The sequence below is a fragment of the Amborella trichopoda genome, chromosome 2, assembly GCF_054954075.1.
Source record: "Amborella trichopoda isolate Santa Cruz 75 chromosome 2, AtrichopodaSantaCruz75HAP2 v2.0, whole genome shotgun sequence".
In the NCBI taxonomy this organism is placed as follows: domain Eukaryota; kingdom Viridiplantae; phylum Streptophyta; class Magnoliopsida; order Amborellales; family Amborellaceae; genus Amborella; species Amborella trichopoda.
This window is the reverse complement of record NC_142337.1, coordinates 67,864,063-67,891,938: the sequence shown is the minus strand read 5'-3', so window position 1 is coordinate 67,891,938 and position 27,876 is coordinate 67,864,063. Positions and strand designations below refer to the sequence as shown.

The window sequence follows — 27,876 nt, the reverse complement described above, 5'->3', positions numbered from 1 at the left end:
AATTATTTGACATTGACTTTTACCTATTTTGAAATCGAGGTTTCCCAAGGAATAGGGAGAATAAAGATTGATAAAATAAGTATAGATGAGTTAATTTTTTTTATTTAGTTATATGCAACGAGACCATATAATTATAGTACAAGGATGTCACAAACAATCTCATCTATGAAATTCCAAATCGGATAGTTGTAAGAATATCATGACTAAACTAAAAGCCATAAATAAATAAATAAAATTCTCGAATTTCATTATACCCCAAGCCATGCAATTTGACATCTAAAAAAAAACAGGTAGTCTCATAATATACACTCCCTATTTTAAATGTACTCGTACTTTTCTTTTCTTACTTTTTGCAAGAAAACCGAAGGAAAGTTAAAAAGGGCAAAAAACAAAGGATATTAATGGCCATATATGTTCTGTAAATTTGCTGATATTATGGGTATTTCGCTAGCCAACTTTGCTAAAACTAGTATTGGCATTGGTGTGACAATTGGGTTGGTTCAATCCAAATCGCATCCCACTTTGAGCCTGCTCTGAGGAACCCGCAGCGTGTATGTGTGTGTTGGTTATAATATATAAAGTATAATTTTTTGTAAGAGAAACATAATTCATATGACTGTTTTGGCATTTCTAGATCCAAAGCCCGACTTAAACCAAGATGAACTCACTATTTTATATAATCTTATATCCATTCCGTGGAAATCACGAAGCTCAATTCTATAACAAGATATCAATAGTAGAAGTTCACAAATGACAAGTGCACAGAAGCCCTATTCACCAACAAATCTTACCACATTATAAACAAGGTTTGGTTACACGAGCAACACCAAGTGAATCTTAATGGAAAGCATTCCCGAATCAAGCTAGCAATAAGCTGTCCCATAGAGTATGGACTGTAAGTACAACTGGAACTCCTGTAATGGCAAGTTGAGATGAAAACCTGTTTCCTTGTCATCACAAGTACTTGATAAGGGCCCAGACAACAACAGCAAGAACCACAATAGCAATGACAGATAGCATCAAACACATGCAAGAGCAACCTCCCTTTGTTTTCTTATTCAGGATGGCCAATCTCTTCTGGACCCTCTGGAGAGCTCAACCAAATAAAGAGAAAGAAATCAGAGAATACAAGAATTCTATAACAAGAACTCATAATATTAATATCGAAATGGAAGAAAATATAATTAGCAAAACCCAATAACCAAAGCAAAAAAAATAAAACCCAAGGACCATAGACATCTAAGAAGTAACACACACAAACGCACATATATAAACAATTGGCAATGGTTGAATGCTTCATTAACTTGAACTAACACAAAAAGTAACAATCCCTAGAAAATCAAGGAGATGCCAAAATAGCGTCTCAATGGCAAGGGAGAAACGATGCAACTGAAAGGTCATAGCACTTGCTGCCCTCATTAGCCAAAGCATTAGTGTCTGCATTGGCTTCCCTAAGCACATGGTGGAAAGAAAGGGTGTATACACAGGTCCAAAGTCCATGATCTCAACAAAAATCATAGCCCAAGAGTTATGGGGGACCAGCCACCTGGCCTCCACCACGATAACTGGTGTGTTAAACCTCTAAACAAAAGCTTCAAACTCATAGAAGGGGCTTTTCCTCTGAAAAGGAAGTTGTGCAAAAATCTAAGCAGTAATAAATGAAGGGACGAAAAAAATACCTGCAAGCGAGAACTCGTCATATCCACATGCTCATCCAAGCCATCCTGCTCAGGACATACCAATTCCAAAATTAAAACTTTGACCAAACTGAACATACTGATCTTACAATTAAAACTTTCCCAAAAATGTGTGAGAGACAGTACTCTCTGACAAAAAGTTTAGGGATGTATCTTACAATGAGTCTTGTATGTAGAGTTAATTCCTCATTGACTGCCAATGCAATATGTTTTGTGCTGATTACAGTTTCCTCCAATTTTTCGAGGCCTTCATCTTGTTCTGCATTCGAGATGCAAATACAGAACCAAGGACTTAAGGTTGGCTTAAAAAATTGTAATCTGGTAATTAAGGCATAATCCTAACCGCATTGAACTAGATAAAAACATGCCACTCATAATCTGCAGTGAACCAGATAATATCACTCAACTCGTAAACTGCAGTAAACTAGATAATATACATGCCTCTCATAATCTGCCTTTCTAATCCAACAAGGCCGTAATTGTCCAAGCCAGAGGTTCTGTTTGTCTCAGAAACGGGTTTGCTATCCTGCCCAAGCAAGTGGTTCCTGAAACTATAACCATAAGCCAATGCTTTCACTCTCCCATGTATCCAGAACTCAATTACAAGAACCAAAATTACCTAGAAATGGCAAGCGCTAGCAGGTTAAATCAGACAGTAATCAATGATGTTAATAATAAAAATCATAATACTAATACTAACAAAAAACAACAATATGATGATTGTTATAATGATGTGTCTTTTCCACATAATTCCATGAATACTAACCTGTTGGACATGTTCAAAGTGGAAGCCATCTGATTGGCTTTCGATCTGAGACTTATGAGTATGTCTTGGCGCCTATGCAGTTCTTTCTCCGTTCTGTGGGCAACAAAAGATGCAGATGACGTAGTCAGCTTAGAGAACATCTTAGCAAAATCGCATATTGCATACTTTTCTGTATCTCACCAAATTTCGAAGAAATGGCCATAGTATGGAAAACTACATAAAAAGTGTAGAGAAAGACTGAGAAGCAGTTAACTGGACAGACTTGTGTCAACCTTTAAGCTAAACAAAACAGAGCAATCTATTGCAACCCACAACAAAAACACCCAAAGCTAAACAAACCATAGCAATCTATTGCAACCCACAACAAAAACACCCAAATAGATGGCAATATTTTTTCCTAATGTTAACCTTTAATTAAGAAAAAAGAGTACAAAACCTTGGCTTACCACAAGGAAAAGAGAAGAAAGAAAAAGGAATCGAAAGCCTCTTTCGAGAAGTTATTGTTATAGGGAAGCAACCTAAGAAAAGAGGCCGATCCTTGGCACAAAAAGAGAAAAAAAGCAAAAATAAGGAAAAGCTCCTAGAGTCCATCCATCTCCGCTACTGCTTTGCAAGGGAATCAGCTTCATGGTTTCCTTCCCTCCAAGTATGCGTCCATACAACAAATGTATGCCTGCAAAGGTAATGAATCCGATCCACTGATTGAGCCAAAAACCGGGGGGGAAGAGGCAGGATTTTGTGCCAAGGTAATGGTGTTCCTGGAGTCACACTCTACAATGAGAGAGGGCAAGTTGAGATGTCGGATGAGTAGTAAGCCTTCTAGGAGAGCTTCCACTTCAGCCTCCATAGAATCTTTATGGCCGATGTGTTTGGAAACTAAAGCCATGATAGAGCCGAGGTGGTCTCTAAGGATGGCTCCAATTCCTAACGGTCCCGGGTTACCGAGGGAGCATCCGTCGAAATTGAGCTTTAGCATCCCCTATGGTGGTGGTTTCCAGAGAGAAGACTTGGAGGGACGAGAGCAATTGATGTTTAAGGACGTTGCTCCAATCTTGGTGAAAGGCTGATGCCTGGATTCCTTTGAATCGAGCATGATTTGTGGCGCAGAACATGATAGAAGATTTGAGCTTGTTGAAAATTTTGAACCAAGGGGAGTATTCCCCGCTGAAAATCCTGTGGTTATGCTCGATCCATAAGGACCACAAGGCCGTGGCCACCACTGATTTTCAGAGCATAATCCCTGCTTTGGCCAAAAGGCTTGATTGAAGAGTGAACTGAAGTCACTTCCGCAGGTAGTACCCATTCTACCTTGAACAACTTGAGGACTGCATCCCAAAGGTTGTAAGCGTAGGGACAATGCAGGAAGAGGTGGTTATTAGTTTCCTCTTTTGCTAAGCACAAGACACGGTGATTGGGAATTTGAATGCCACGTCATTGTAGCTGATCAATAGTCAGTACTCTTTTTGAGAGGGCCAACCACGTGAACAACTTGACTTTTGGGGGGGGCTAGGGAATCCCAGGCCTAGGCCACAATAAAAGTTGGTGCAAGGGAGAAAGTGGGAGGCAGTGACAAAGAGCAGTAAAAAAGATGACACCGTGAAAGAGCCTCCCTGGGCAGGACTCCAAATGATGCAATATGTACCCACGTGGGCTAGGAAACAGGCTCGCAAGTCTGTCGAAAGGGAGGCAAAGCTGGAGAGTTCTTGGTCATTTAAGGTTCTCCTGAAAACTGCGTTCCAAGAGCGAGAAGTCCTAGTCCGTAGCATTTCTTGGCTACTGTTGCCCCTTGATCTCTAGCAAGTCGAAAGAGATCAGGGTGTTCATCCCTAAGCGGGGTGTGGCCCAGCCAAAGATCATGTCAAAAGAGGATTCGATCCCGTGATCTGGGATGGAACCTGATTCGGCGTTTAAAGACCTGAAAAGTTGAGCAAATAGACCTCAAGATGCCTGAAGACCCGTTATTGGCTCTAAATTCACTTAGCCAAGGAAAATCGTGAAGACGATATTTGGTTTCAAGGATGTCGATCCAAAGTTGGTTCCTGTGAGTTAGCAGGCACCAACACCATTTGCCAAGTAGGGCTAAATTCTGAGTACCAATTTTTTTAATACCCAGGCGCCCCCATTTCTTTGGTTGGCAAAGTTTATCCCAAGCTATCAAGTGGAATTTGTGGTCAGAATCAGCGCCTAAGCACAAGAACCTCCACATAAGTTGCTCGATCCTCTTGCTAATGGCAGCTGGCATGTGGAAAATGGACATCTGGTATATTGGAATGTTGGCTAAAGTTGCTTTGATAAGCGTCAACCTGCCACCTGGGGATAGAAACCTTCCTTTCCATCCAACTAATCTGCAGTCTACTTTGTCAACAATGTGGGACCACGGGCATTTGTTAGGTTTTCCAATGCATAGAGGAAGACCTAAATACTTGGATGGTAATGTTTCCTTACCACAACCCCACATATCAGCAAAGGAACTGAGTGTGGAAGGGTCAACATTGATCCCCATCATAGTGGTTTTGTCGTAATTTTCTATGAACCCGGTGGCAAATTCAAAGCATCTAAGGAAGAGGAAGAGATTGTGGATTTCCGTGGGAGAAGCATGGCTGAAGACCAGAGTGTCATCTGCGTATTGGAGGTGAAAAACTGGGGGAGCCCCAAGTCCCATAGAGAAGCCATGCAACAAATCTGCAGCATACATACTGTCAAAAGACTGGTTAAAAACGTTTGTCGAGATAGCGAAGTAGAAGGGGGAGAGGGTGTCCCCTTGATGGAGTCCTCTAGTAGAGGGGAAATACCCTTGGGGGTGCCATTGATGAGAATCGAAAAATAAGGGTGAGAGTAACAAACTCTCATCCAATTTCTCCACTTGACACCGAAGCCCATCTTGGTTTGAGTTTCTTCTTTAATTTCCCAATCGACATGATCATATGCTTCTCCCAATCAAGCTTAACTATGACACCAGGGTCTTTGTTTAGAAGTTTGGAGTGAATGCATTCATGAGCCATAAGGGCTTCGTCCAGAATCTGTCGGTCTTTGATGAAAGCACTTTGATTGGGACTGATGACTAGGTGTAAGACCTCTTTGAGGCAAGAGGCTAGCACCTTAGCGAGGACTTTGTAGGTGGAGTTAACCAAGCTTATAGGTCTAAAATCTTTAAGCTGATTAGCACCTTGAATTTTGGGTAAGAGAATTATGAATGTCGCATTCATAGCTCGATGGATTATCCCCTTATCGTGAAATTCTTCGAAGAAGTTGAGAAAGTCAGCTCGAAAAGATTCCCAAAAGATCTTGAAAGGAGCCAGAGGGAAACCGTCCGATTTAGGGGCCCTATCAAAGTCCAAGTCCGATAGAGCTGCTAAAATTTCATATTCGCAAAAAGGTCTCTCCAGCTAAGGTACCTTCTCTGGAGGTGGAGCAAGGAATTCTAAATCACCCATCTGTGTTCGAGGGGCCGTGGGGGCCAAGAAGAGGGTTTTAAAATAGCCAGGATGGCTTGCTCTATGTCTGGGAGTCGATCTAAAAGGTTTCCTTCCACCAACAGCTGTGATATAGAATTATCTTTGCGCCTGCAGTTAGCTGTTACGTGAAAGAAACCTGTGTTGCGATCCCCTAATTTCAACCACTTAATTCTGGATCTCCGGTATTAGAAAATTTCCTCTTTTTTGAGGAGGGATTGAAATTGTAGCTTAAGGTTGCCCCTTTCCTGAAGTTCAAGATCCGAGAGAGGCCTGGTTTCTTCCAGATTGTCTAGGGCCTGAATAGACAGCAAGGTAGAGGTTTTCTGGGGTCCTAGGAACCCCAGAAGGTTCTGACTCCATTAATTTAGGTGACCCTTGAGTAACTGCAGTTTGCATTGAAATTTAAACCTTGCCCATCCAACTACCATATTAGAAAGCTCCTGCCACCATGCCGGTAAAAGGTTTGAAAGAGTAGGTTCTTCCAGCCATGCTAATTCAAACCTAAAATGTTTGGGGCTACTATACGAGGGATTGGTATTAAGGATGAATGGGCAGCGGTCATATGTTGGCTTGGGTAAAGCCAAGAAATGAGGTCTAGGAAAAGAGGTGTCCCATTCAACAGAAGTCAGGAAGCGATCCAATCTCAAAAGAGATGGATTGGATACATGGTTGGACCAAGTAAATTGAGCACCTTGGGTGGGGAGATCCAAGAGGTTGTTGAGGGCTATGAAGTCAGAGAAAGCGGACATGGCCGGGGATATCTCTGTAGAAGAGTTTCTTTCATGGGACCACCTAGTGACGTTGAAGTCACCCCTTAAGCACCAAACTGGGTGGGGTAGTTGAACAACCAGATTGAGTTCCTCCCAGAGGAGAGGTCGGAGCGTGTCTAGGTTAGCACCATAGACAACGGTAAATTTCCATTGAAACCCGTCTGGAATGCTAAAGAGAAGAATAGTGACCGAGAATCTGGCTAAGTGTTGGGGAAAACAAAGACCTCGGATATTCCAGGATAAAATCAGCATCGATCGGTTATGGAGAGGGGGCTGTTTCTAAGGGAACGTCTCACCAGTGAGCCATTAGGGGCCGTTTGTTGGTGAGTGGAGGAGAAGGAGAGGGTGGATGAGGAGGGGCGGTCATAATTGATAGTGGAGACCAAATTTGAAATTTCACGGGAGCTTTTCTTGCTTACCCTTACTCTTGACTGAGCTTCAGCTTTGAAAAACTCTATGAATGGTCCTTTAGGTGGGTTTGGAAAGCCGATGACTCTCTAAACTTCATGGATTTGCCCTTGACTAGCGTCCACTCCATTAGCATAATCTGAGTCCACGGATGGGGGCAAGAGCGGGTCTCCCATAGTGTCCCTATGAAGGCAGCAGGGGAGAGTAAAGCCGGCAGAATCGAGAAAGGCAGTCCATCAGCAGAGGTAAGCCTGAAAATCCTCGACGAGAGGCCGAATGGTCGTTCACAAAGGAGGGGGTGGGTGTAGTCAAAGAGAGTTGAGCGACACGGGGAGAGGTAACAGAATGAAGAGGTGTGAATGAAGCTGGGTTTAGGTTTAGGGGGTTAGCAGCACCACCAAGAGTAGACAAGACTGGCTCGTTGGGGTTGAAATCCACTGTGCTGCACCCTACAAAGGTTGTCGAAAGGTGAGTGGTAGAGGGGATATGCAGGGGCAGAGCAGAGTCCGAGATAGAAGGTGTTGGAGTAGAGGGTGAAGGACAAAAGATCCTTGAGTTGTCGGTACGGTCTATGAGGGAGAGTCAGTAGGGGGTAAGGGAAGTGGTTGAGGTGAAGCAGCGTAGAGAAAGAAGAGAAAAAGAGGGGTAGCAGGCCCGAGAAGGCGTCAATAAATGGATTTAGAGCTACCGCCGGTTGAGGAACAAGTATTGGACTAGGCAAGGAGGGGACCGAGATGATGACGAGGTCACCACTAGAGGGGTCCGATGGGGGGTGCAGCAAAAAGGTCGAAGAAAGGGTCCATGGTGGTAGTTTGGGACGAACTCTCCACAAATGCAAAATTTTCGGTTGCAGCAATAGCAGTGTCTCTTGTAGGTGGAATGAGGGTAGGAGAGGCCTCGAGCATAGGCGGGGGTTCTTCCAGGGGAGTTTCGAAGTCGATAAAAGGAGGCGGACAGAGAGGTGAGAGACCAGACCTTAAAGCGATGGATGGTAAAGAGGTGGCAGGGTTTGAGGTAGAGAAAACTCGGTCTGATGGCGGAGGAAGGCATGATGGAGGAGTGGGGGTATGAATGATGACAGAGGTTGATTGGATGGGAGGCGACGTTGGGGCCGGTATGGAAGCTGCATGAAAAGGAAGATGAAGCTGCCGGTAAAGAACCGAAAAGAAGAGGAATAGGGAATAGAGAAGTACGGGGGGGGAGACGTGGTGAACCTTGGGAAGGCAATTGGGGTAGGTGGAAGATGGAAAAGGAAAAAAAGAGGGTATAGGGGATGAGGTTGGGGGTTGGTCCTCGAGAAGAGAAGGGGGCTAGGTGGGGGAGGTTTGGTGAGTCACCATACAAGTGTCAACACCGTGGGGGGAAGATGTGGAAGACGAAGGGGCTCATGGCGGGTTGTACGAGTGGGCAAGCATGGAAGCCGAGGCTGCATGAACCATAGACAGCGTTTCCAAATCATGCGTGGATCTTATAGGGATGGCCGGACCCGCAGCGGCGACAAGGTGAAGCGGGTCAACATAGAGAGACCCGGTTTCCTAGAGGGAAACCACGGGAATAGAAATCAATTGGGCCGAAACGGGTAGAGTAGAATCTGCAGAGGGTCCGACCAAGTCACCAGAGAGGCGTCGTGTGCCCAAAGTGACAGAATTGCCATTTGGCTCTTCGATAGGGACCTTAGGAGAAGAGTTCGTACGGTCAACAGAAGCAAGGGAAGGCTGGGGAGCCGACGGTGGCAGGGGGGGAGGCAAAGGTGTTGGTGGTGCAACAGAAGGCGTGGTCCGAGGGCGAAGATTTTGACGTTTCTAGGGGGGCGATGATGTTTGTCGCCTTTCTTGTTCCTGGTAACAATTTTCCACCCTTCACTATTAGCATGGGATTGGTCGAGCCCGTTCTCGTTGTCCAAAGAGATAAAACGATGAGACGGGGGTGATGTCATAGACCAGTAGAAGAAGCCGTCGACCTCAAGCCAGAGGAGGGACGAAATGGACTGAGGGTTCAAGACATCCACAATCAAACGAAGGGAACCTAGAGGAAGGGTCTCCATGGATTGCAAGTGAACCGCCACGAACGAGCCGCATGCATTTCCAATAGCTTGAAAGGTGTCGAGGCACCAGGAATGGAGGGGGATGTTTGAGGCTGTAAGCCAGACCTTTTGCCGCCTGAAAGCTCCTCTGGTTTCCTCCCCTTTTATTAGGTGAAGGGTCGCACCTTTAAAGAAGACTTTAGAGGAACTGCTGAGAGCAGAGGTCACTCCATCTGTTGTGGGGAAGGAGAAAAGGAAGTTACCATCGATCAACTGCCTGCATTTCAAACTTGGTTCTCTCCAGACTTCCTTATTAAATCAAGGGTGAAAGTTCCTCTGGTTTCCCTCTATTAAATCAAGGGTGGCATACGGATGCATCCGTAGCTGTAGAGGTACGGTGCACCTTCAAATTTTATCACGGTATATAATTGTAATGTAAAATATTTTTAGGATTATCTCAAAATCTATTTTTATATCTAATTATAAAATTTTAAATTTAAAAAATGATTAAAATCAAGTAGATCTATAAACATATGAAAATCTTGAACATGAATGGTGTAGATAATATGTTGTAAAGTGCACTATTTTTTTGACTTAAAATCTTTTTATTTTTCATGGTCATACATCTCGATGTCGAGATGATCAATCAAAGGGGTTTTGCAACATTAAAACTTCCTTTTCTGATGGATTTTTGAGGTGCATCCGTAGTTCTACATATAAGGTTGCAACCTTATATGTACTTTTTCTTTAAATCAAAGATCCAAGACTATAACATGCTTTATTCTTTTCATTATAAAAATTTGAGTTAGGGATATCTATTATATTTCAATGAGTTATACTTTGAATTTTATTTTGACTATAAATTGCATACAATAGATAACAAACACTCACACATGAGAGATGTTCTCAGTATGTATGTATTTTCAGTAAAATAATGAAAACTATAATGCAATACGACTAGTTTTTATGGAAACATAAAAAAAACTATATTCTTAAGAAAATTAAATGATTTTTTGAGATTTTTTAAAGTCCCGATATGCCTGACTCTCTAATGCGAATTGCAAATCCACCGATCCAAATTGGTTTTCCAGAAAGATGATTTGCGTCACTGATCAGTTTTTTAAACACTTACTGTAAACATTTGAAAATCTTGAAAATGGATGGTTTAGATAATATGTTACAAGACGCACTATTTTTATGACTTGAAATCCTTTTTTTATTCCTATACTCATACATCTTCGTGGTCAGATGATGACTTCGAGGGTTCTCCAATATTAAAATAACGTTCTCTAGTGAGTTTTTGGGGTGCACTTTACTTTTATAATATAAAATTCAAGCCTCGTAAAAACTCTTTCCTGTCTTTGTATCTCAATATCAGTGAGGATATATATTGTAATGGCATTAAGCCTAGTAAAGCTTAAACCGAATTTTGCATTAGGGCACGACATTGATATCGTTGATTAGCGTTTATTTTCTATAAGACATCTCGTCATATCGAAGGAAAAATCTAACATTTTGTGGAGATGAGAATTGAGCATCTACTTATCGTGGTTTCAGAAAGCCGTGCCTTTTGAGTTTGGAAATCCCAAATTCATTCTTATCTTGGTTATCTTGTCCATATATGGAGCTCCAAACAAAGCTTAGTATTTAAATGAATAATTTCGATGTCAATAAGACCATTTACCTTTAGTATAAGGTAGTCATAATTAATCTAGACCATTAGAAGTGTGGATTATTGCATTTATTCTATTGACCAAACTCAAATTTTAAAAGAAATTTTCTCGAACTTTATAACACACCAAACTATTATATTTCATATTGGATGGTCATAAATAATTGTAACCTCCTTGTATCAAAGGTAAAAGGTCTCATTGTATACAATCCTTTGACTATTTGAAAATAAATAAATGTTTGGTTGGAAAAGTTCCAAAATTTTCTTTTAGTTGGAGGAGAGCTTTCTCATTGGCATCATTGATAAGATATCAATTTTGGACCTTTCATTTTCATAGAAATCAGAGACTTATCATGGAAATGTCATCTCCTAGCCCTTAAAGAGCAACACTTTTTAAGGAAGCATGGAAGTTAGTCATGAATGGAAGATAATCAAACAAGACATATTTTTAACGTAATTCAGTGAGGATGATGAGCTCCTACCTGTTTTTTGAAATAGTTAGTGGTTTTTTAATGCATTAAGTGAGAATGGAAGCCTAGACCATCGCTGGGGCACATGTTATGCTACCACCGTGACCCCAACCCTAAACAAGACATATTAGATTAGTCTATATGCACAAAACAAAAAGAATATGAGCCCCTATTTTCCTAGTGGTGCATGGGAGCATCATCGCCATCATCCAAATCTTATCCGAATTAATTAGAGTCGGCTTGGTGCATATAAACATCAAACTATTAAAAAAAAAGAAAATATTCTATTGCTTATTATGAAATTTAAATCGTGTCATTGTATAAAGCAACTATACTTGGAGTTTCTTAGTTTTCATAGATGGGCTATCAACATGAACTTCCGTCCTCCATAAGATTTCTTTTAAGAAAAATAGTAAACAATAGAAATCCTTAAGAAAAACCAATTTAGAACCATCCAATATAGAACAACAATATTAACAATGAAGTCATACAATGGGAAAAAGAAAATACACAAATACCGAATAGTATATAATAAGAATTTCTTGTAGAGAAAGCCACAACTACCCTAAGTCAAATCGTCCGATGTAACAGTGGATGGTTGAGGTGTTCCATTTATTTGCATGAATTCTAAAGATGATTTTATTAGATTTTGAAAGTAATTATTGATACACCCCAAGCCGTCCAATTTCATATGTGATAGTTAGAGATGAGATTACTTAAGCTGAAGTCAAGCTTTTCATCTCTTCAAGAAAGGCCTCTCTGTGTGCCCTAGTCACACACCAAATCCCCAACCGTGTTCCTTTTTTGGGCTCAGGCGGAGCCACAAACACACCAGCCGGGATCACGTAGGAGGCTGGGATGGGCAACACGTGTACAGCTGTGCCCCACCCGAAGTCCACGTGTTTAAATCCAAGCCTATTCCACTCAGTCAAAAACAAATTATTATAAGAAAAAGATAATTGGAAGGGGTCTTCCACGTCTTCACCATTTGTGGGCCCCTCGAGCCACGCCCTAAACTCTCTAGGGAGCCTCTCTTTTGCCTCTTGAATCCACGTCACCACGTCCACGTCAGAGGCTTCAAGCATTTGCTCTCCCGATGCTTTTGCCCTCACCGGAAAGAAACAATTCCCAAAATACCCCTTGGGCAATGGTGGGTCCATGAGGTGGCGGCAGCCGGCTATGAAGACAAGGGTTGTCTCTTGATCAGGTTCTAAGCCGATGGCTTGGTTACGTAACCGCCAAGCCTCGGCTGCTAGGGCCTCAAAGGAAGAGCAAGGCTTGCCTACAAGGTTCAAAAAATAGTAATGACTGGGTAGTAAGTATTTGATGGATGTTTTATGCATGTAGCTTTATTGATTAACATAGTAAATCAAAATTATCTATAACACATGGAACAGACATTTTGTTAAAAAAATGGAAATGGTAGGAATTATATTGGATATGACAGCCATTATTTTGTAGATTTTTAAACCCGACATGATGGTTGTTACATTAAACTTGAGAACTTGAGAGTAAGTATACTTAATAAGGAATTTACATGTTACAAGACTGTTTACATTTGAGATAAGAGAGAATCATCACTTGCAATGAAATGTAAAACATTATTGCATGGATATCTCACAAAATCGAGATTTTTCTCTTGGGGCTTTGAACTCAATCAATATAGTACATACCTATGCGTGATTTCAAATCTAATGACTAGAACGATTGTGACTTCCTTGTATCAAAGATATATGGTTTTATCCTACACTTTATCATTTAATAAACACCATTCGAACATGCTAGGTGGAAGAAATAACTCATTAGACCAAGCCAACTCAAAATTTTTTTTTTGTAGATTTGCCCTTTTCCTAGAGGATGCGATTTCTATATGTCCTAGGTTCATATGTAGAAATGAGTTCCATTGTAAAAATCTATTTTTGAGATGGATTTTGGACCTACTTTTTTTAGGAAATGTGAGTGCCCTTTTAAAAATCCATTTTTTGGGTGGATTTTGGCTCTACTTTTTAAGAATTATATAATCTTTAAATTGGAGATCATAAATATGTAAAAAAATAATAAAGTTCGAAAACTGAAAATGAAAATTTTACCAATGGAAATTTTTAGACCATTGGTTTTTTACTTTTTTTGGAGGGACCACCGATTTACATCTATCTTTGAGATGGATGCTTTATGTGTGCGTGAGATTACATGTACAAATACATTCCCAAGGATACATATACAACAAATTTCCTTTTCTTTAAAGGATGAAGTTTTTATAGGGCCTAGGCTTTTTGAAAACAAAATAAAGCCGCACCTCAAATCCATCCAAAAAAGCACTTTTGGCAACATAAATCTCTATTATGGCTCTAAAATCAATTTTCAACACCGACAATAAAATTTGAAACTTAATAAATGATACACATCTTATATATTTATAAACACGTACTTCTTACGGCAAAATGGCCTGTGTAGATAATTCATTGCAATATATATTATTTTTAGAGTTCGAAATCCTCATTTATTCAACAACCGTAATATTCAAACCAAGATGACCGATTTAAAATTTTTTTAATATTTAAATTACTTTTGATGAGTTATGAAGTGAGGCTTTACTTATTTTGATAAGGGTGCAGCCCTATAAATCCAGTTTCCTCCTTAAAACCAACAATATTTTGATAGGGGTGCAGCCCTATAAATCCAGTTTCCTCCCTAAAAACCAACAATTATTGTATGTGGGGCCAGCCAATATGCTGTAGTTATAGGGCCCCACACCAAATGCCCCACTATGTAGGCATGAGTATATGATTGTGCTATCATTGATGCATACACCACCCAAAAGCGTCCTTATTTGCCATTTCTTGAACTATACTACATGTTTAATGCGGACACAATAACCATACCTGTTTTTTCAAAGAAAGCTTGTTTTATGCGGCTTATGGCTTGAGCCGAGATGTCAAAGGATACTGGTTCGAGCCGATAGTCAGGGAAAACTAGGGGTGGTCGGCTTGGGTCGATGGGCTCTGCCGGTGGAGCTGAGCCAAGTAAGTGGCGGCTCCAAACTGGCTCTACAGAGGGGGAGTCGGCTCCTTTAACCATTTCGGCTAGAGCCGAGAGGAATTGGACGCCGCCAATTCCATCGCCAAGGCAGTGGCTCAGTTGCAGACCGATCACAAAGCCTCCGCATTGGAAATCAGTGACCTGGATAATAAAAGGAAAAAATGTCACTAAGATAGAGACAATAATATTTTGGTAATTATTCTCATCTCGAATCCTCGTCTGGAAAATAGAGACAATAATATTTTGGGTATAAAAAATCTCTAATATCTCTAAAATCAACTTTTAATACCCACTATGAAATTTGAAGCTCAAAAAATAAATTTAACTCCTTTCCGATATTTACTTTTGGATTTTTTTCCCTTCTTTTTTAGGTAAACAAACGCGTTGGGACTCCCACTACAATTTCATTGCCATGTATGCTGAGCCAAGTGCTTTCCCTCTCTTGCTTCATTTCTAGAGTTTTTTAAAATCTGGATCAATGGGCCCAACTAGTCACCTATATATGTTCTTAATGAGTTGGGAGCTGCCCAAGCCAGCTCTAGGGATGGAAACAGGTTGGGTCGGGTTCGGGAGTCCGTCTAAAAATTAAAACATCTATATATTTAATTATATTTAAATATATTTTATATATGAAAAAATTGTTTTATGTGGGTTGGACCGCATTTTTACATATGCAGTCCAGAAAATATAAAGAAGTAGGTGTTCCATCTACAAACAATGGAAACTAACAGTCCAAATGTTGTCTCATTAGAATTATTATTTTTAGTTTTTAAACTTTATTCAATTTTTCATGTTCATAATCTCCATGTTAAAGATTACATGTGCTTAAAAATTAAGTCTTAAAATCCATCTCAAAAATAAATTTATTACGAAGGTTGCATTTCTACATATGCGGGCTTGGCCTCATAGAAACCGGGTCTTTTTATATTGGGACCCCAAAAATATTACTAGACCCGAACTAGGACCTGACCGGAGCTGAACCCAAACCCCAACCCGAACCGTATTTGGGTCCAAAATTTGAACCAAGAACCAACCCGCCAGGTCTAATTTTTGGACTCAGATCATCTCTGAGTCCATTGCCACCCCTAGCTAGCTCACCAATTTTATGAGGTTTTTTTCATTTGAAAGTACAAAAAAAAAAAAAGGATGAAAGCGAGAACCGGTGAAAACCAAAAGGTCTTAGACCCAGACATATAGCCTACCGGTTTCAAGCCGTTTTGGCTAATTTCTAAGACACTAGCAGTCCGATTACGAAATCAGCTTCAACTTTTCAAACATAATTTAGCCTATGCAAGAACATAAAATCGCTCTCTCAAACCCATCATTCAAGGACTAAAGAAAACTCTCTCTCTCTCTCTCTGCCGTCCTGTATCTCCGGTTTCTTTGGGGAGTTTAATTTTCTCTTTTGCATAATCATTCCTGAATAAAATATAACCTTCTCAAATCTTATTTGAACATAAGTATAACCTTCTCTAATTGGAAGAAAACTTAAGTCTTCTTCTTTTCACCATCATCTTTGGTTAAATAATTCTTTCTCCCAACATCATCTCTCTCTGCCTTTTTCTTTTCACCATCATCTGTGGTTAAATAATTCTTTCTCTCTCTGCCTTTTTCTTTTCACCATCATCTGTGGTTAAATAATTCTTTCTCTCTCTCTCTCATGTTTTACTCGTCACGCAACTCCACTACAAGGCATGGTTCTTTTTTTTTTTACTAATGATCATTACAAATCATACTCTTGCTCGTAAGTAGCAATCGATCTCTCTCTCTCTCTCTGTGTACATATGTGGGACATGCTTGCAAGGGGCCAGGAGTAGGAGATGCCGGCCGGCCATTCAGGCCAAACCCTGGACCAGCTCTTCTACATGTGGTTGGGACATGGAATTCCCGGTCCAAGCCCAACATCATGGACCACATGCATTGGTAAAAGAATGGCCGTTTATGGCCCTGGCTGGCTCATGGGCTTGCAGCCAGGGGCTGGTTTTGGACCCAGTTCGGCCCTTGTGTTAAGGCTTGATGCTGGCCCATCTTACTTGGTAGGCCCGAAATATTTTCAAGCCGAGCAAGACCAGCATTGCTCTACCCGAGCACGTCCCCTAAATCTTTTAAACATATATATTTTTTGGTTTTTTTTATAAGAGTTGACCGATTGTGTGGCACCCGAGCACGGCTCGGCCTGGGCCAGACCCAAAGCTAAACTTTGAAACGTTTGCCAAAGCTAGCCCATGACCAGACCGGTAACTGCCCTGAGTAAAATTCATAAGCCCGAGGCTGACAGGCCCACCACAAGGCTAATGTATGTACCCCTGTATAAAGGTGGGGACTGGCCCGGCCCACTCTTGCCTTTGCTGAGCCCTAGTCCCTACGAGCTGAAGAGGTCATTTTCAGGTCGTCCTGGGCTAGGCCTGAGCCTAACACACTCAAAAGTTAAAAGAAAAAGAAAGAAAAAGCCGAAAAAAAAAAAGAAGGCCACCCTTTGCCTATGGTGGTCGCTAATTTCATCCCATCCCACGGGCATACATGGAGGACCACATCCTTATGGCTCATCGATTTCATATTTGTAGATTTAGAGAGAGAAATATATCATACTTTCTTTTACACTCATTCATTTCACATTTATTAATGTAGAGAGAGATAGGAACGATGAACAGGACCATATCCTTATGCTCATCGATTACACATTTTTAGATTTAGAGAGAGAAAGATATCATACTTTCTTTTACATTCATTCGTTTCATATTTATAAATGTAGAGAGAGATAGGAACGAACAAAAGCGTGGAATAATGGAGAGAGAGAGAGAGATTAGTTGACTTTAGAGATATATAAATTAGTAGGAGTGAGGCTAATGGATAACTACCACATGCTCCATATAGCGAAAGAAAGGGACTCCACTGCTATGAGGTTCAATCCTATGGAAATATGTAACTTTACTTGGCCAACTACAAGTAACCTGCTTTTTTTATATTAAGTTTTGTAAATTCTGCTGCCGGACCATCTTCTCTCTTAACTCCCTCGGTGAAATCTTATGTTTGATATTTATTGTTTTAGCCAATGGTTTAAAAAACGGATCGGTGATCCGGATTGGGCTTTCAAAAAATCGATCCGGATTGACTAATCGACGATTCGGATCGAGAATCGGGTGAATCGGTCATAATAAAGCTTAAAAAAAATTCGAAAAAATTATTAAAATTCATTATAAATATTGTTTTTTAGGAATTCAATAAAAAATGAGGGTACTCCATTAAGAATTTTCATGTTTTTGAATGAATATGCGAATATTGATATGTTATTTCCCTGCATGAACCTCCATTCAGCATTTAATTTACATCACACAAAAGGATAAACATATAATTATCATGGATAAATATATCAACATACATGGACTACAATAAAGCATAAAATTAGTAACATATGATCTAAAAATAAAATGATAGACGACGTTATTGTTCTTCCTGGTCACGCTGGTGCCATTGATTGAATTCGTTTAACAATTCATTGATTCGATCTAAAAACGAATCATCGATATTAGCAGGCATCTGACTATTCCCAAATCCCTGAGTGTTAGTGTTTTGTTGTGTTTCCAATCTAAAATCCCCGAAGATTGTCCATCCTTCATGCTCACCTGCACTGTCGTGCTCATTCCTACACTGTTGCTGTTGGGACTCGATATGTGAATAATATGGCCGGGATAGGGTGGCATCAGAATCATCATCTCTCTCATTTTCTCTTTGAATAATATGGATTAAAAAAAAAAAAACAAATTTTCAAAAAAATCGATCATGGATTAAAAAAAAAATATCACAAATTTTCAAAAAATTTTATCATGGATTACAAAAAAAAAATCGATCATGGATTAAAAAAAAAAAATCACAAATTTTCAAACAATTCTATCATGGATTACAAAAAAAAATTCGATCATGGATTACAAAAAAAAACAAACAAAAAAAAATAAAAAATTTAATCGTGGATTACAAAAAAAGAAAAAAACAATTCGATCATGGGTTAGAAAAAATTCAATCATGGATTACAAAAAACTCTATCATAGGTTACAAAAAAAGCAAAAAGCAAAAAATTCGATCATGGATTAAAAAAAAAAAAACAAACATTTCGATCATGGATTACAAAAAAAAAAACAAACATTTCGATCATGTATTACAAAACATTCGATCATGGATTACAAAAAATTCTATCATGAGTTACAAAAAAAAAAAAAAATTCGATCATGGATTACAAGAAAAAAAAACAAACATTTCGATCATGGATTACAAAAAATTCGATCATGGATTACAAAAAATTCGATCATGGGTTACAAAAAAAAAAAAAATTCGATCATGGATTACAAAAAATTCTATCATGGGTTACAAAAAAAACAAAAAACAAAAAATTCGATCATGGATTACAAAAAAAAAAAAAAAATTCGATCATGGATTACAAAAAAATCGATCAAGTATTACAAAAAAATCTATCATGGATTACAAAAAAAAAAAAAAAAAAAAAGGTACGTGACTCGCCGATTCACTGTTCGGACTAGCCGATTCCGTACAGTGAATCGGCGAGTCACTGTACAGAATCGTCCGGTTCTCTCTAGAACCGGACGATTCCCGTTTTTTTCGCCGATTCGATCCGTCCATGGCGATTCGTGAGTCGAACCGGGCGAGTCCGGTTCGCCTCGGCGTTTTTTTAAACACTGGTTTTAGCCATGTAACATCCTCAACTGACAACCCACCTCCCAAAAGGTAATTTTATTCACATTTTTTTGCCCTTAGATTGGACAAAAACTGTTCAATTTTCATTTTTTGTCTCGCATATCTAAGTATTTAGAAACTCAATTTTTCATTTTTTAACTCATAACAATTCTAAAGTGGGTCTCAAAATCATTAAAAAAGAAGAAGGAAATAGTACTTGAATCAATCTTTTACTCAACGGAACAAGTATACAATATGCTCCAGCGGGTTAATTTTTTTTTAAGATTCGATGCGACATTCGATCTGTATTTCTCTTTTTCTATGGGGCAGATAAGCGGGTCATTGTACTATAAACCTAATGGGATGATGTTGTACTCTAAAAAAAGTCCATTTTTCTTCTTTTTCTTTTTTTTTTCTTTTTTTACATCATCAATGAAGAACACACAACCCTTTTCTTTTCCATTGCTCTTTGTCTTTTATTTGCAGTAAAGCAAAAGTTGGTCAACTACTTGAGATTTTAGATTCCTCATTTAGGGAATGAGTACCTCTCTTACTGGCTTGACTACACTCTCTTTCTCTCTATGTACACATTAGGTCCTTTTTCCATGAAAAAATCTCTCTCTCTCTCTCTCTCTCTCTCTCTCTCTCTCTCTCACACACACACACACAAAATGGCTTGTGTTCTTGTTCACTTTCCTGTAATGTAAGAAACATGGCTAGTTTTACCATTTTATTGGTGTTCTATACCAATATAAACTAGATGGCCCTTTTTCTAATATTACACATTAATATGATAGTTATATCAATGGAAAAAACTCATTAGCTTGAAGAAAAGAAAAAAGAAAACTCATGTATCTTCATTTTGCGTTTATCCATGATATAAAAACCAAAATTTTAAATAGTTTCTTGAAGTTTCAATTTTACCATAGTTATTAAATGATAATTACTAACAGTATATTTATTAACAACTTGAGAAATTTACACTCTTCTTCTACTTTTCTTAAAGAGAATAATGTGTTTAATGAAACCACAAAATTGTAAGAGCCAACTAATATCTATAATAGTGATTACCTGAATGAGAGCAACAGGAGTCATGTCAATTTCCTTTGGGTCACCATAAATGAGATGATATAGCTCTTCAGATGCCAATTTATCAAGATAATCGATATCCTCAAGCCGGCAATTTGCAACACCCTCAACAAAACCGGCACCCTCTCCAGTGCAAAGCAATCTAAGGCGTCCGTCTTCACCGCTCGTGGTCAATCTCCCGGAGAACTGGTAGTACGGCACTAGGAGCTCAGCTAAGGCCTCCCTGATCTTCTTTGCTGCCTCTTCACCATACTTATAAACATGTATGGTTTTCACCAAGAATCGGAAAGCGGGTTGGCTATCAATTCTCGAGAACTCAAGCACGCCGGAGGGCGTATCTCGAGCTGGCCGGACCCAAACCGGGTCCGATTTGGTCACTGAGAAGGTGGCCATGGTGGGGGGAAGGCTTGAGCTAGAGAGTTGAGGCATTGTGTTTGATGGTGATATGTTTCCCATGCCATGCAATTACAGGGTCTTATATAGAGATATTTTTAAGTATATAATATTGCAGTATGAAACCTAGACAACTTGCCCTCAATTTAATGTGATATTTTTAAGTATATAATATTGCATTATGAAACCTAGACAACTTGCCCTCAATTTAATGTGATATGTTTTGCTCGCCTGGTTGAGCTTGAGTTGTTTTATAATACTTGACAAGTTCTTTCTATCTTTCCTCAATTATTTATTTTAAAGGAAGGAGAGACAAGCACTAGACCTTCACAAAGCTATGAAAACAACCCATTACTATTAAAGGTATATCATGAATGCCCTAATGAATGGGTTAAAATTGGATGAGCTAGTAGGTAATGCAATATTTTTTGCCATGAGTTATTGTTTAAAAAAAAATATTTATTGGCATGAGTTCCCAAGCGCGGCGGCGTAGAACTTGGTGCATTAGAGATGTGGTCCAAACAGGGTCTTCTTGTCTACTTTCTAAATGACATTCCTTTTGTTGGGACATCATTTGTAAAAAAAAGATGGTTGCTAATGGAAGTAATGGTGGAGCCCTCTAGTTTTGGAGCCTCCTTTTCCCCACTCTTCTTAATATTGTCCTCTTCAAAAGGCTTTCTATTAGATATTAGGGATAGTATTATTTAAGGACAAATTTTATTATGAGGTGGTTCAAAAAGATCTCAATTAATTTTTCATTTTTATTTTACTTAGACACATTGTCAAAAATTATATTTAAAAATACAAAAATTGTCTCTATTCAAGGTGAATCTTGAGCTACTAGGGACAATTCAGTAATTTGACCTAATCAAGCAAGGGTGCTCTCATCATTTGAATAGGGCCTCTTCAAATTACTAAATAAATGCCTTTGCTTGTTCAATGTTCCTAACTATGAAGAATGACTATTTGTTATTTTTTAAGATACTTTTTGAGATGTTACTTGAGTTAAACGAAAATTTAAAAATAACTCATATAGTATTAACGGGGATGTTTAACTCTCGAATGATTTTATAAGGGGTTGCACCACAAAATAGTGACACTAAGTTACACATTTTAGTGTTTAAACCAGTGTTTTAAAAGACAGTGAGTCAAAACGGACTCGTCGAGTCGACACGGGAATCGATCATCCCGTGTCGATTCCACTGTGCGCAGAGTCACCCGGTTCTAGAGAAGAACTGCTGAGTCACTATAGTGAACCACCGAGTCGCTACATTGAATCGTCAAGTTGTAGTCACGGGTCGCCTGACGTCACAGAACGATCTTCCGTAATATTTTGAATGTCAATATAATTAGTTTTATATACATTAAAATTATTTTAAATTATATGGAAGTGTTTTCTAAAATTTTTTAATTATTTTGATGTAATGTTACAATTCTATATTATAATTAATAGCATACAAATATCACATCTAAATATTCGCATATTCATCCAAAAAATGAAAGTTCTTAATGGAGTCTCATCATTTCTTATTGGATTCCTTATAAGAATTTTAATATTTTTTATGGATTTTTTAAGGCTGAATCTGACCGATTTTGTCGATTCCCGATTCGAATCACCGATTCACCGATCAGAATGGGTTTTTGGGGTGCCCGATCCAGGGCACCAATCTGTTTTTTTAACCATTGGTTTAAACCCTTGATTTTAACATGTGGTCCTTCATCCAAAACATCATGTTTCAAGGATTTATTTAACACAACTATTTGATCTTCTTTATTCCCCTCTAAGATCAGACTAAAGAAGTTGATTTGGAGCTCAAAAAACGCCACATGTCGATTCTAACTCTATGATTGGATTATTGATGAGACAATGAGATCTACAAAAACAAGCTTATGGCAAAAGTAATCAGGGTGGCAGACATAGCATCTTGAGTTCTATTTCTACCACGTCCTGATTTAAAATATTTTTTTTTTTAAAAAATAATAATATGAGATCTAAGGCTTTCATATCTTAATCTTTCGTTTTTTTTTTCTATTTTAGAAGTTGACTGCAAAGTAAATCAAAGATGTTTTGTAAAACTTTTGATCACAACACAAAAATCAAAGATCTTCTCTGAAACTTTCAAGTCATAAAATTCCCTAAACTACATGTTTTGCACTTAAAACCTTATGCACTAGGAGTACCGAATACACGACCTCTGAAAGAGTATGTTAATTTAGAATGTTTTATTGTTTCTCTTCAAAGTAAAGCCATCTTTCAATAATGATAATATTGATAGTACTAATAATATGGAATAGCCCCTAGGCTTCCCGATCAACGTAAGAGGAGCCATAACATGATATTGACATCTAGAGATTCATTTTATCAAGCTGGTAAACTGACGATAAAAAATAAAATAATGGAAATTTTTTTTTAAAAAAGGTTAGGTTTGTATGAGGTGTCAACCGTATACTATTGAAGTAAGATATATCTAAAATTATGTCAAAAATGTAGTTTCGGTACCGCAAAGCCTTGGAATGATATAAAAATCTATTGTTTCTCCCAATTACTAAATTTAAAGTTTTAGAAATGGTGACAATCAAGCCGATCTATAAACACTTAAAAATCTTGATAATGGACAGTCTCGATAATGTCTTAGTAGTGAACTATTTTTAGGAGTAGCAATGCCCCTTTTTTTCATATCTATGAATCTCGAGGTCGAGATGACTGAGTTGGGGGTTTTCCAGTATAGGAGCAACCTGGTTCAGTGGGTTTTTTAGGTACATCTTACTTGTACTAATGTTAACACCTTATATAAATTTTTTACAATAAAAAAAAGTCCTTCTATAAATAAAAGAAAAGTGAAAAGTGAATAAGAAAGGCAAGTAAATGGACAAGGACATTTATAGATATTTAGGTGAGAAGGTGGAGGTACTCACATGAATGCGGAGGAGCCACTGCATTGTTTTTTTAGCCTTTTGACAAACTCATTGTTCATTATTGAGCCTTTGATATATAAAACATTAGAGAGGGTTAGGTGATAGGCCCAAACGTGAGACGTGCGGGTGAACCAGTAACACGATTCAAAAATTCTATGTATCCTCACAATTTTTAAATGCCAGACAGAGTCAACGCCCTAACCAACCCCAGTTGGTGACAGAGTATATCCACCGATATAAATTTTATCCTAAATTTTAAATTACGTGGCATAGGTTTTACGAAAACAAAATTATGGAAAGCACTTTTAGCAATGGAAATCTGCATGATGGCTCTAAAATCAAAATTTAACACCGGCAATGAAATTCGAAACTAAAAAATGGGTACTGATCTTGTGGATCTATGAACACTTAAGTTTAGAGTGAAATAGACGGGCTAGAAAATTTGTTTCAATATACACATTTTTAGAGTTTAAAATCAAGCCAAGATGAACAATATAAATGTTTTTCTATGCTTGAATTATAATTTTTGATGGATTATGAGGTGAGACTTTACTGATTTTGATAGGGCTACAGCCATATCAAACCATTTTCCAATTTTAAATACTCTCTCCAAATAATTCTCTCTTGTAAATTCTCTCTCTATCGTCATTCAATCTAATTTGGATTGGAAGGAGTCATTATGTGGATCAGTCTAATTCATTTATGGTTCTAAGGGGCAATGTTATCATAATTGCATTGGATATACAACGATGAGGGTTTGGGGTTTGGTTCAGTCAAAATCAGTCTGTTGTTCGTTGAATCGATTCTACTAAATTTTTAAAAATAAAAAAATAAATATAATGACATAAAAATATAAAAATATTAAATTTATAGTTGTCAAAATTAGGAGCAAAACTGGTCTTTGCTTTAGATTGGCCAAGTCACTGATCCAATCCGATCTTAGGAGTATATAAAAATGGGAAGTTGTTAATAATATTCATTAAATTTTAAAAAATGAAAACCTTTTTTTTTTTCCTTCAAATTTATGTGTACGCCCAATTTTTCCACTTATTTTTAATCGCTAAAACAATATTCACAGGCCTAATAGATCTGCACAAACTTTTTTTTTTCTATCTCCTTTACGGATCTGGTAGGCCCATAAAGGTCTAGGGCTGTAAATACCCCAGCAAGTGTCTACTACAGTTGGGGCCTTTACGGGCTTAGGTAAAAGCCGGGCCTTTGCAGCCCTACTAAGCCCATAAAGTTCCTATGTAGAGACCAGAATCAATGTAGTTCTATTGGACTTTGTGCCATGTGCAATCTCGCTTATGACCAAAATATTGGAGGTTGCGCATTATACAACCTCTTCGGTTGTTCAAAAAACATTTTAAAGTAGTTAAAATATATTTTTATGAAAAGTAGAAGTTAAAAGAGCAAATATCTACCTTAAAAAGATATTTTTTTTATGAAAAGTAGAAGTTAAAAGAGCAAATATCTACTTTAAAAAGATAATTTTTTTATGAAAAGCAGAAGTTAAAAGAGCAAATAAGAATTGATGAGTAGAAAATGGTCATGCAGAACAGATCATGAAAAATAGAAAGAGGACCTATAAGAAATATCAGGTGTTTCGGGACCTTTATGGACCTCATAAGTTGGTAAGCATTTTAAAGTATGGACACTCAATAAACATTTTAAAGTATAAGAAATGATATATGTTTTCTCTTAGAGCACTCGAAAAACATTTTAAAGTAGTTAAAAGACATCTTTATTAAAAATAGATGTTAAAGGCTTTAAGAAAGCAAATAAGATTTGAAGAGTAGAAAATCGTCTTGCAAAAGACAAAGACCAAACCATGACGAATAGAAATCGGGCTTGGGTCGGGTCGAGGCGGTACATTTGTTTTTTGAAAAACAGGATTTTAGAATCGACGTTTTCCAAAGAAGTGGATATTGTCCACTTTAACGTATCCGTTCTTGTATAGCACTTCCCCATTATCGAACAGGGAAGTGCTACCATTCTGGAAGACGAGGTTTTCCAAAACAACAAATGAGCTTTTAGGATTTTTCATTTTAAGAGAGTTGAGTTTTGAAATCTTATTTCTAGTTTAACTTGTGCATGGCCATTTGAGCCTGACTTATACACTTTCTCTTTAATTTTCCAACCATTAGGTTATTTGATTTTCTTCTATGTCAGATCCTTTCCCCCGTCAACCAATCTCTCGATTTATTTATAAATTTTTATTTTTTCTTATTAAAACTATCTGAACCAACTCAAACTCGGTCGAGCCAAAAGAGGGTTACTCAGATTGAGTTCCATGGGAGCCTTAGTCACATTTCTCAGGTTCCTTGAAATGTAAAACATTGGTAGCCACTCTTATTTCTATATTTTTTTTTTGTTTTGGGTGAATCAATGGGGATATCAGGCTCTTATCAATTTTATTAAAAAAAAACAATAATATGTTACATGAACAATTCTCATACAACCCTTAGCAAGAGAACACTAGCAACATCATATACAATGAGTGGCGTTACAATAATATTTTATGGGAGAGGTTTCTATACTTCCTCTACAACATAGAAGATCTATGCTTTTCCTACCATCCAGTCATCCAATTTTGATCAAGAGAGCCACTTACCGTTTGATGACATCTCAAAGTATTTTTTTTTTTTTTTTTTTACAAATGGTAAGAATATGAAATTTGCTACGTGTCATCTTCTCATTGGGGCACACCTATAAAAATTATTAAAAATAATTTTTCGATAAAATATAATGATCAAAGTACCCATTAAAACTTTCAGGGATATTTTAATCATTTTATATTATTGAAAATATGTTTTTTATATTTTTCGCTAGTGCGAGTTTAATAAAGGATTGGACGTACAAAATTTTGTGTTAAAATAGTTTGTAGAAAAACAAAAATAAAATAAAATAGCGTAGAGATGTGATATTGTGATTGAGACAATCTTAGCCTTCCGTTCAGAATGGACGGTTGGATAGGAGGAAGTATATAAGTTTTATGTTGTAGTTAGTTGATTAGGTCTTCTTAACCCACCTTACTAATGGAATACTCGGTCAACTCTCTCTCTCTTTCTCTTGCAAATGCCCATCACTAAGAGTTATTTTCTATTATTTCTTTTGGTAATCTTCTCTCTCTTGTTTAGCCATGAAAAAATAACCTCTTGCTTTCTCTAATTATGCCCTACTATAAACATTCATTTCCCTACAAAAGCATTTTTTTTATCCAAGTAATTGAAACAATCTCCATGTGGACTTGCTCCAATTTCTAGTCTCGTTTGATTTCCTGTCCCGTGACAAATCAATCTCTATTTTTCCATATCAGCAACTGACTTTAGTTAGTATTTTGCTTATGGGCCAAAATTTAAGGAAGCTACCTATCCATATTCTTGAAATAATATATTTTTTAGCAGTTGGTAAAGGTTCTTCGAATGAAACTACACTAGCTCACTAGCCAAATTCTTGAAACAATATATTTTTTAGAAGTTGGTAAGGTTCTTCTCCTTGTAGTAGGAATGAAACTTAAACGTCACAGTGTAACGCTCTGTCACCTTGACTACATAGCCTTGGGCCTATTTTTATTCTTGAAATAATATTAGGGGAAGTCTTCGTATGTATTTTTAATAATAAAAAAGTAATATTTCAAAAGTTATGAATATTAGGTTAGTTTTAATTTTTCTACTACAATGAGGATTATTTTCCAATTTATAGAATTTTTAACATTTTAATGTACTTATACCAACTTTTTCATTTCTTTTTTGTTTTTAGACATGGGATTAATTCTCCTTGCTTCAGTCCAAGGTGTGAAGCTCAAGAATTCAACACACTTCAACTGAAGCAAAGCGAATATGATAATATTGATCGAAGCCCTAGTGTAACATCATTCGCTCAAATCATGTAGCTTACAATATTCAATATATTCAACATGAATATCTTGTTTAATACGAATAAATTTGATTGTTTATTAGGGACTTTGGCTCTTACAAGCAAACCAAGGTATCTTGCAAGTTTATTATAACGGAAATTATACCATAAAACTATCACATAAAAATGTCAATTTCACTCTTAATTGTCAAATGTGAATTTAGGTTGCTGGGGCATATATTATTAACTACGCTCAAAGTCCAAAAAAAAATTTATGAAATTTTGCCAGGAAACAATAGAACCTTTTCATCTAACGGTTTAAGATAAGTATGACATCATTCTACAAAAAATAACAGTCTCACTGCATAGAATTCAAGTTCAATAATGGATGGGAGCCTTGTTAACGTTTTGGTTGTCGTTTGAAAACAAATAATGATTTAATAAGATTTGGAAGGTATACATATCAATTAATAGAGTTTTTTTTGGTCCTTCCTTGCAAAAACAAAAGCGTTAACAATAATAATTGGCCTTTGAAGGTTGGAGCGTGTTTTAGGCAATATTAAAGTCCAAGCATTTCCATTTTTTTTAATCCATTCAAATATCACAATGGGTTCATACCAAATTTCTCAATTTT

General features: G+C 37.7%; 3 protein-coding genes across 4 annotated transcripts; all 3 read right to left on the bottom strand.

Moving 5' to 3' along the window:
* Window positions 1–776: 776 nt before the first annotated feature.
* On the bottom strand, window positions 777–4,366 carry LOC148783449 (syntaxin-52-like). Its single transcript, XM_088859718.1, has 5 exons — window positions 2,464–4,366; window positions 2,139–2,242; window positions 1,856–1,956; window positions 1,680–1,724; window positions 777–1,086 (listed from the first exon to the last, which is right to left on the bottom strand). Exons 1-5 carry the CDS (start codon window positions 2,601–2,603, stop codon window positions 955–957), a joined length of 522 nt encoding a protein of 173 aa, XP_088715844.1. The 5' UTR covers window positions 2,604–4,366; the 3' UTR covers window positions 777–954.
* LOC148783448 (uncharacterized) lies at window positions 3,643–5,158 on the bottom strand. Its single transcript, XM_088859884.1, has 2 exons — window positions 4,573–5,158; window positions 3,643–3,788 (listed from the first exon to the last, which is right to left on the bottom strand). Exons 1-2 carry the CDS (start codon window positions 5,156–5,158, stop codon window positions 3,643–3,645), a joined length of 732 nt encoding a protein of 243 aa, XP_088716010.1.
* A 6,534-nt stretch (window positions 5,159–11,692) lies between these two features.
* Window positions 11,693–20,580, bottom strand: LOC148783447 (acyl transferase 5-like). Of its 2 annotated transcripts, XM_088859715.1 has the most exons (3): window positions 20,058–20,579; window positions 14,144–14,441; window positions 11,693–12,543 (listed from the first exon to the last, which is right to left on the bottom strand). In XM_088859715.1, exons 1-3 carry the CDS (start codon window positions 20,529–20,531, stop codon window positions 11,978–11,980), a joined length of 1,338 nt encoding a protein of 445 aa, XP_088715841.1. In that variant the 5' UTR covers window positions 20,532–20,579; the 3' UTR covers window positions 11,693–11,977. The 2 variants fall into 2 exon arrangements, with proteins under 2 accessions (XP_088715841.1, XP_088715842.1); XM_088859716.1 differs by lacking the exons at window positions 11,693–12,543; window positions 14,144–14,441 and adding an exon at window positions 17,629–17,954 and having other exon boundaries at window positions 20,058–20,580.
* Between the last annotated feature and the right edge of the window lie 7,296 nt (window positions 20,581–27,876).

Bases quoted from the DNA above. Each gene is read 5' to 3' on its own strand.
- LOC148783449 (XM_088859718.1), bottom strand. From the start codon at position 2,603: ATGTTCTCTAAGCTGACTACGTCATCTGCATCTTTTGTTGCCCACAGA. The intron at 2,243-2,463 runs GTTAGTATTCAT...TTATAGTTTCAG, and splicing joins ACTTTGAACATGTCCAACAG to GAACCACTTGCTTGGGCAGG. The intron at 1,087-1,679 runs GTATTTTTTTCG...TGAGCTCTCCAG, and splicing joins TGACGAGTTCTCGCTTGCAG to AGGGTCCAGAAGAGATTGGC.
- LOC148783448 (XM_088859884.1), bottom strand. From the start codon at position 5,158: ATGTATGCTGCAGATTTGTTGCATGGCTTCTCTATGGGACTTGGGGCT. The intron at 3,789-4,572 runs GTATTAAAAAAA...TTTGGGATGCAG, and splicing joins AAAGAAATGGGGGCGCCTGG to TCCTCAAGTTGTTCAAGGTA.
- LOC148783447 (XM_088859715.1), bottom strand. From the start codon at position 20,531: ATGGGAAACATATCACCATCAAACACAATGCCTCAACTCTCTAGCTCA. The intron at 14,442-20,057 runs GTAATCACTATT...TTTATTATCCAG, and splicing joins CTCCTGTTGCTCTCATTCAG to GTCACTGATTTCCAATGCGG. The intron at 12,544-14,143 runs GTATGGTTATTG...TGAACCTTGTAG, and splicing joins AGCTTTCTTTGAAAAAACAG to GCAAGCCTTGCTCTTCCTTT.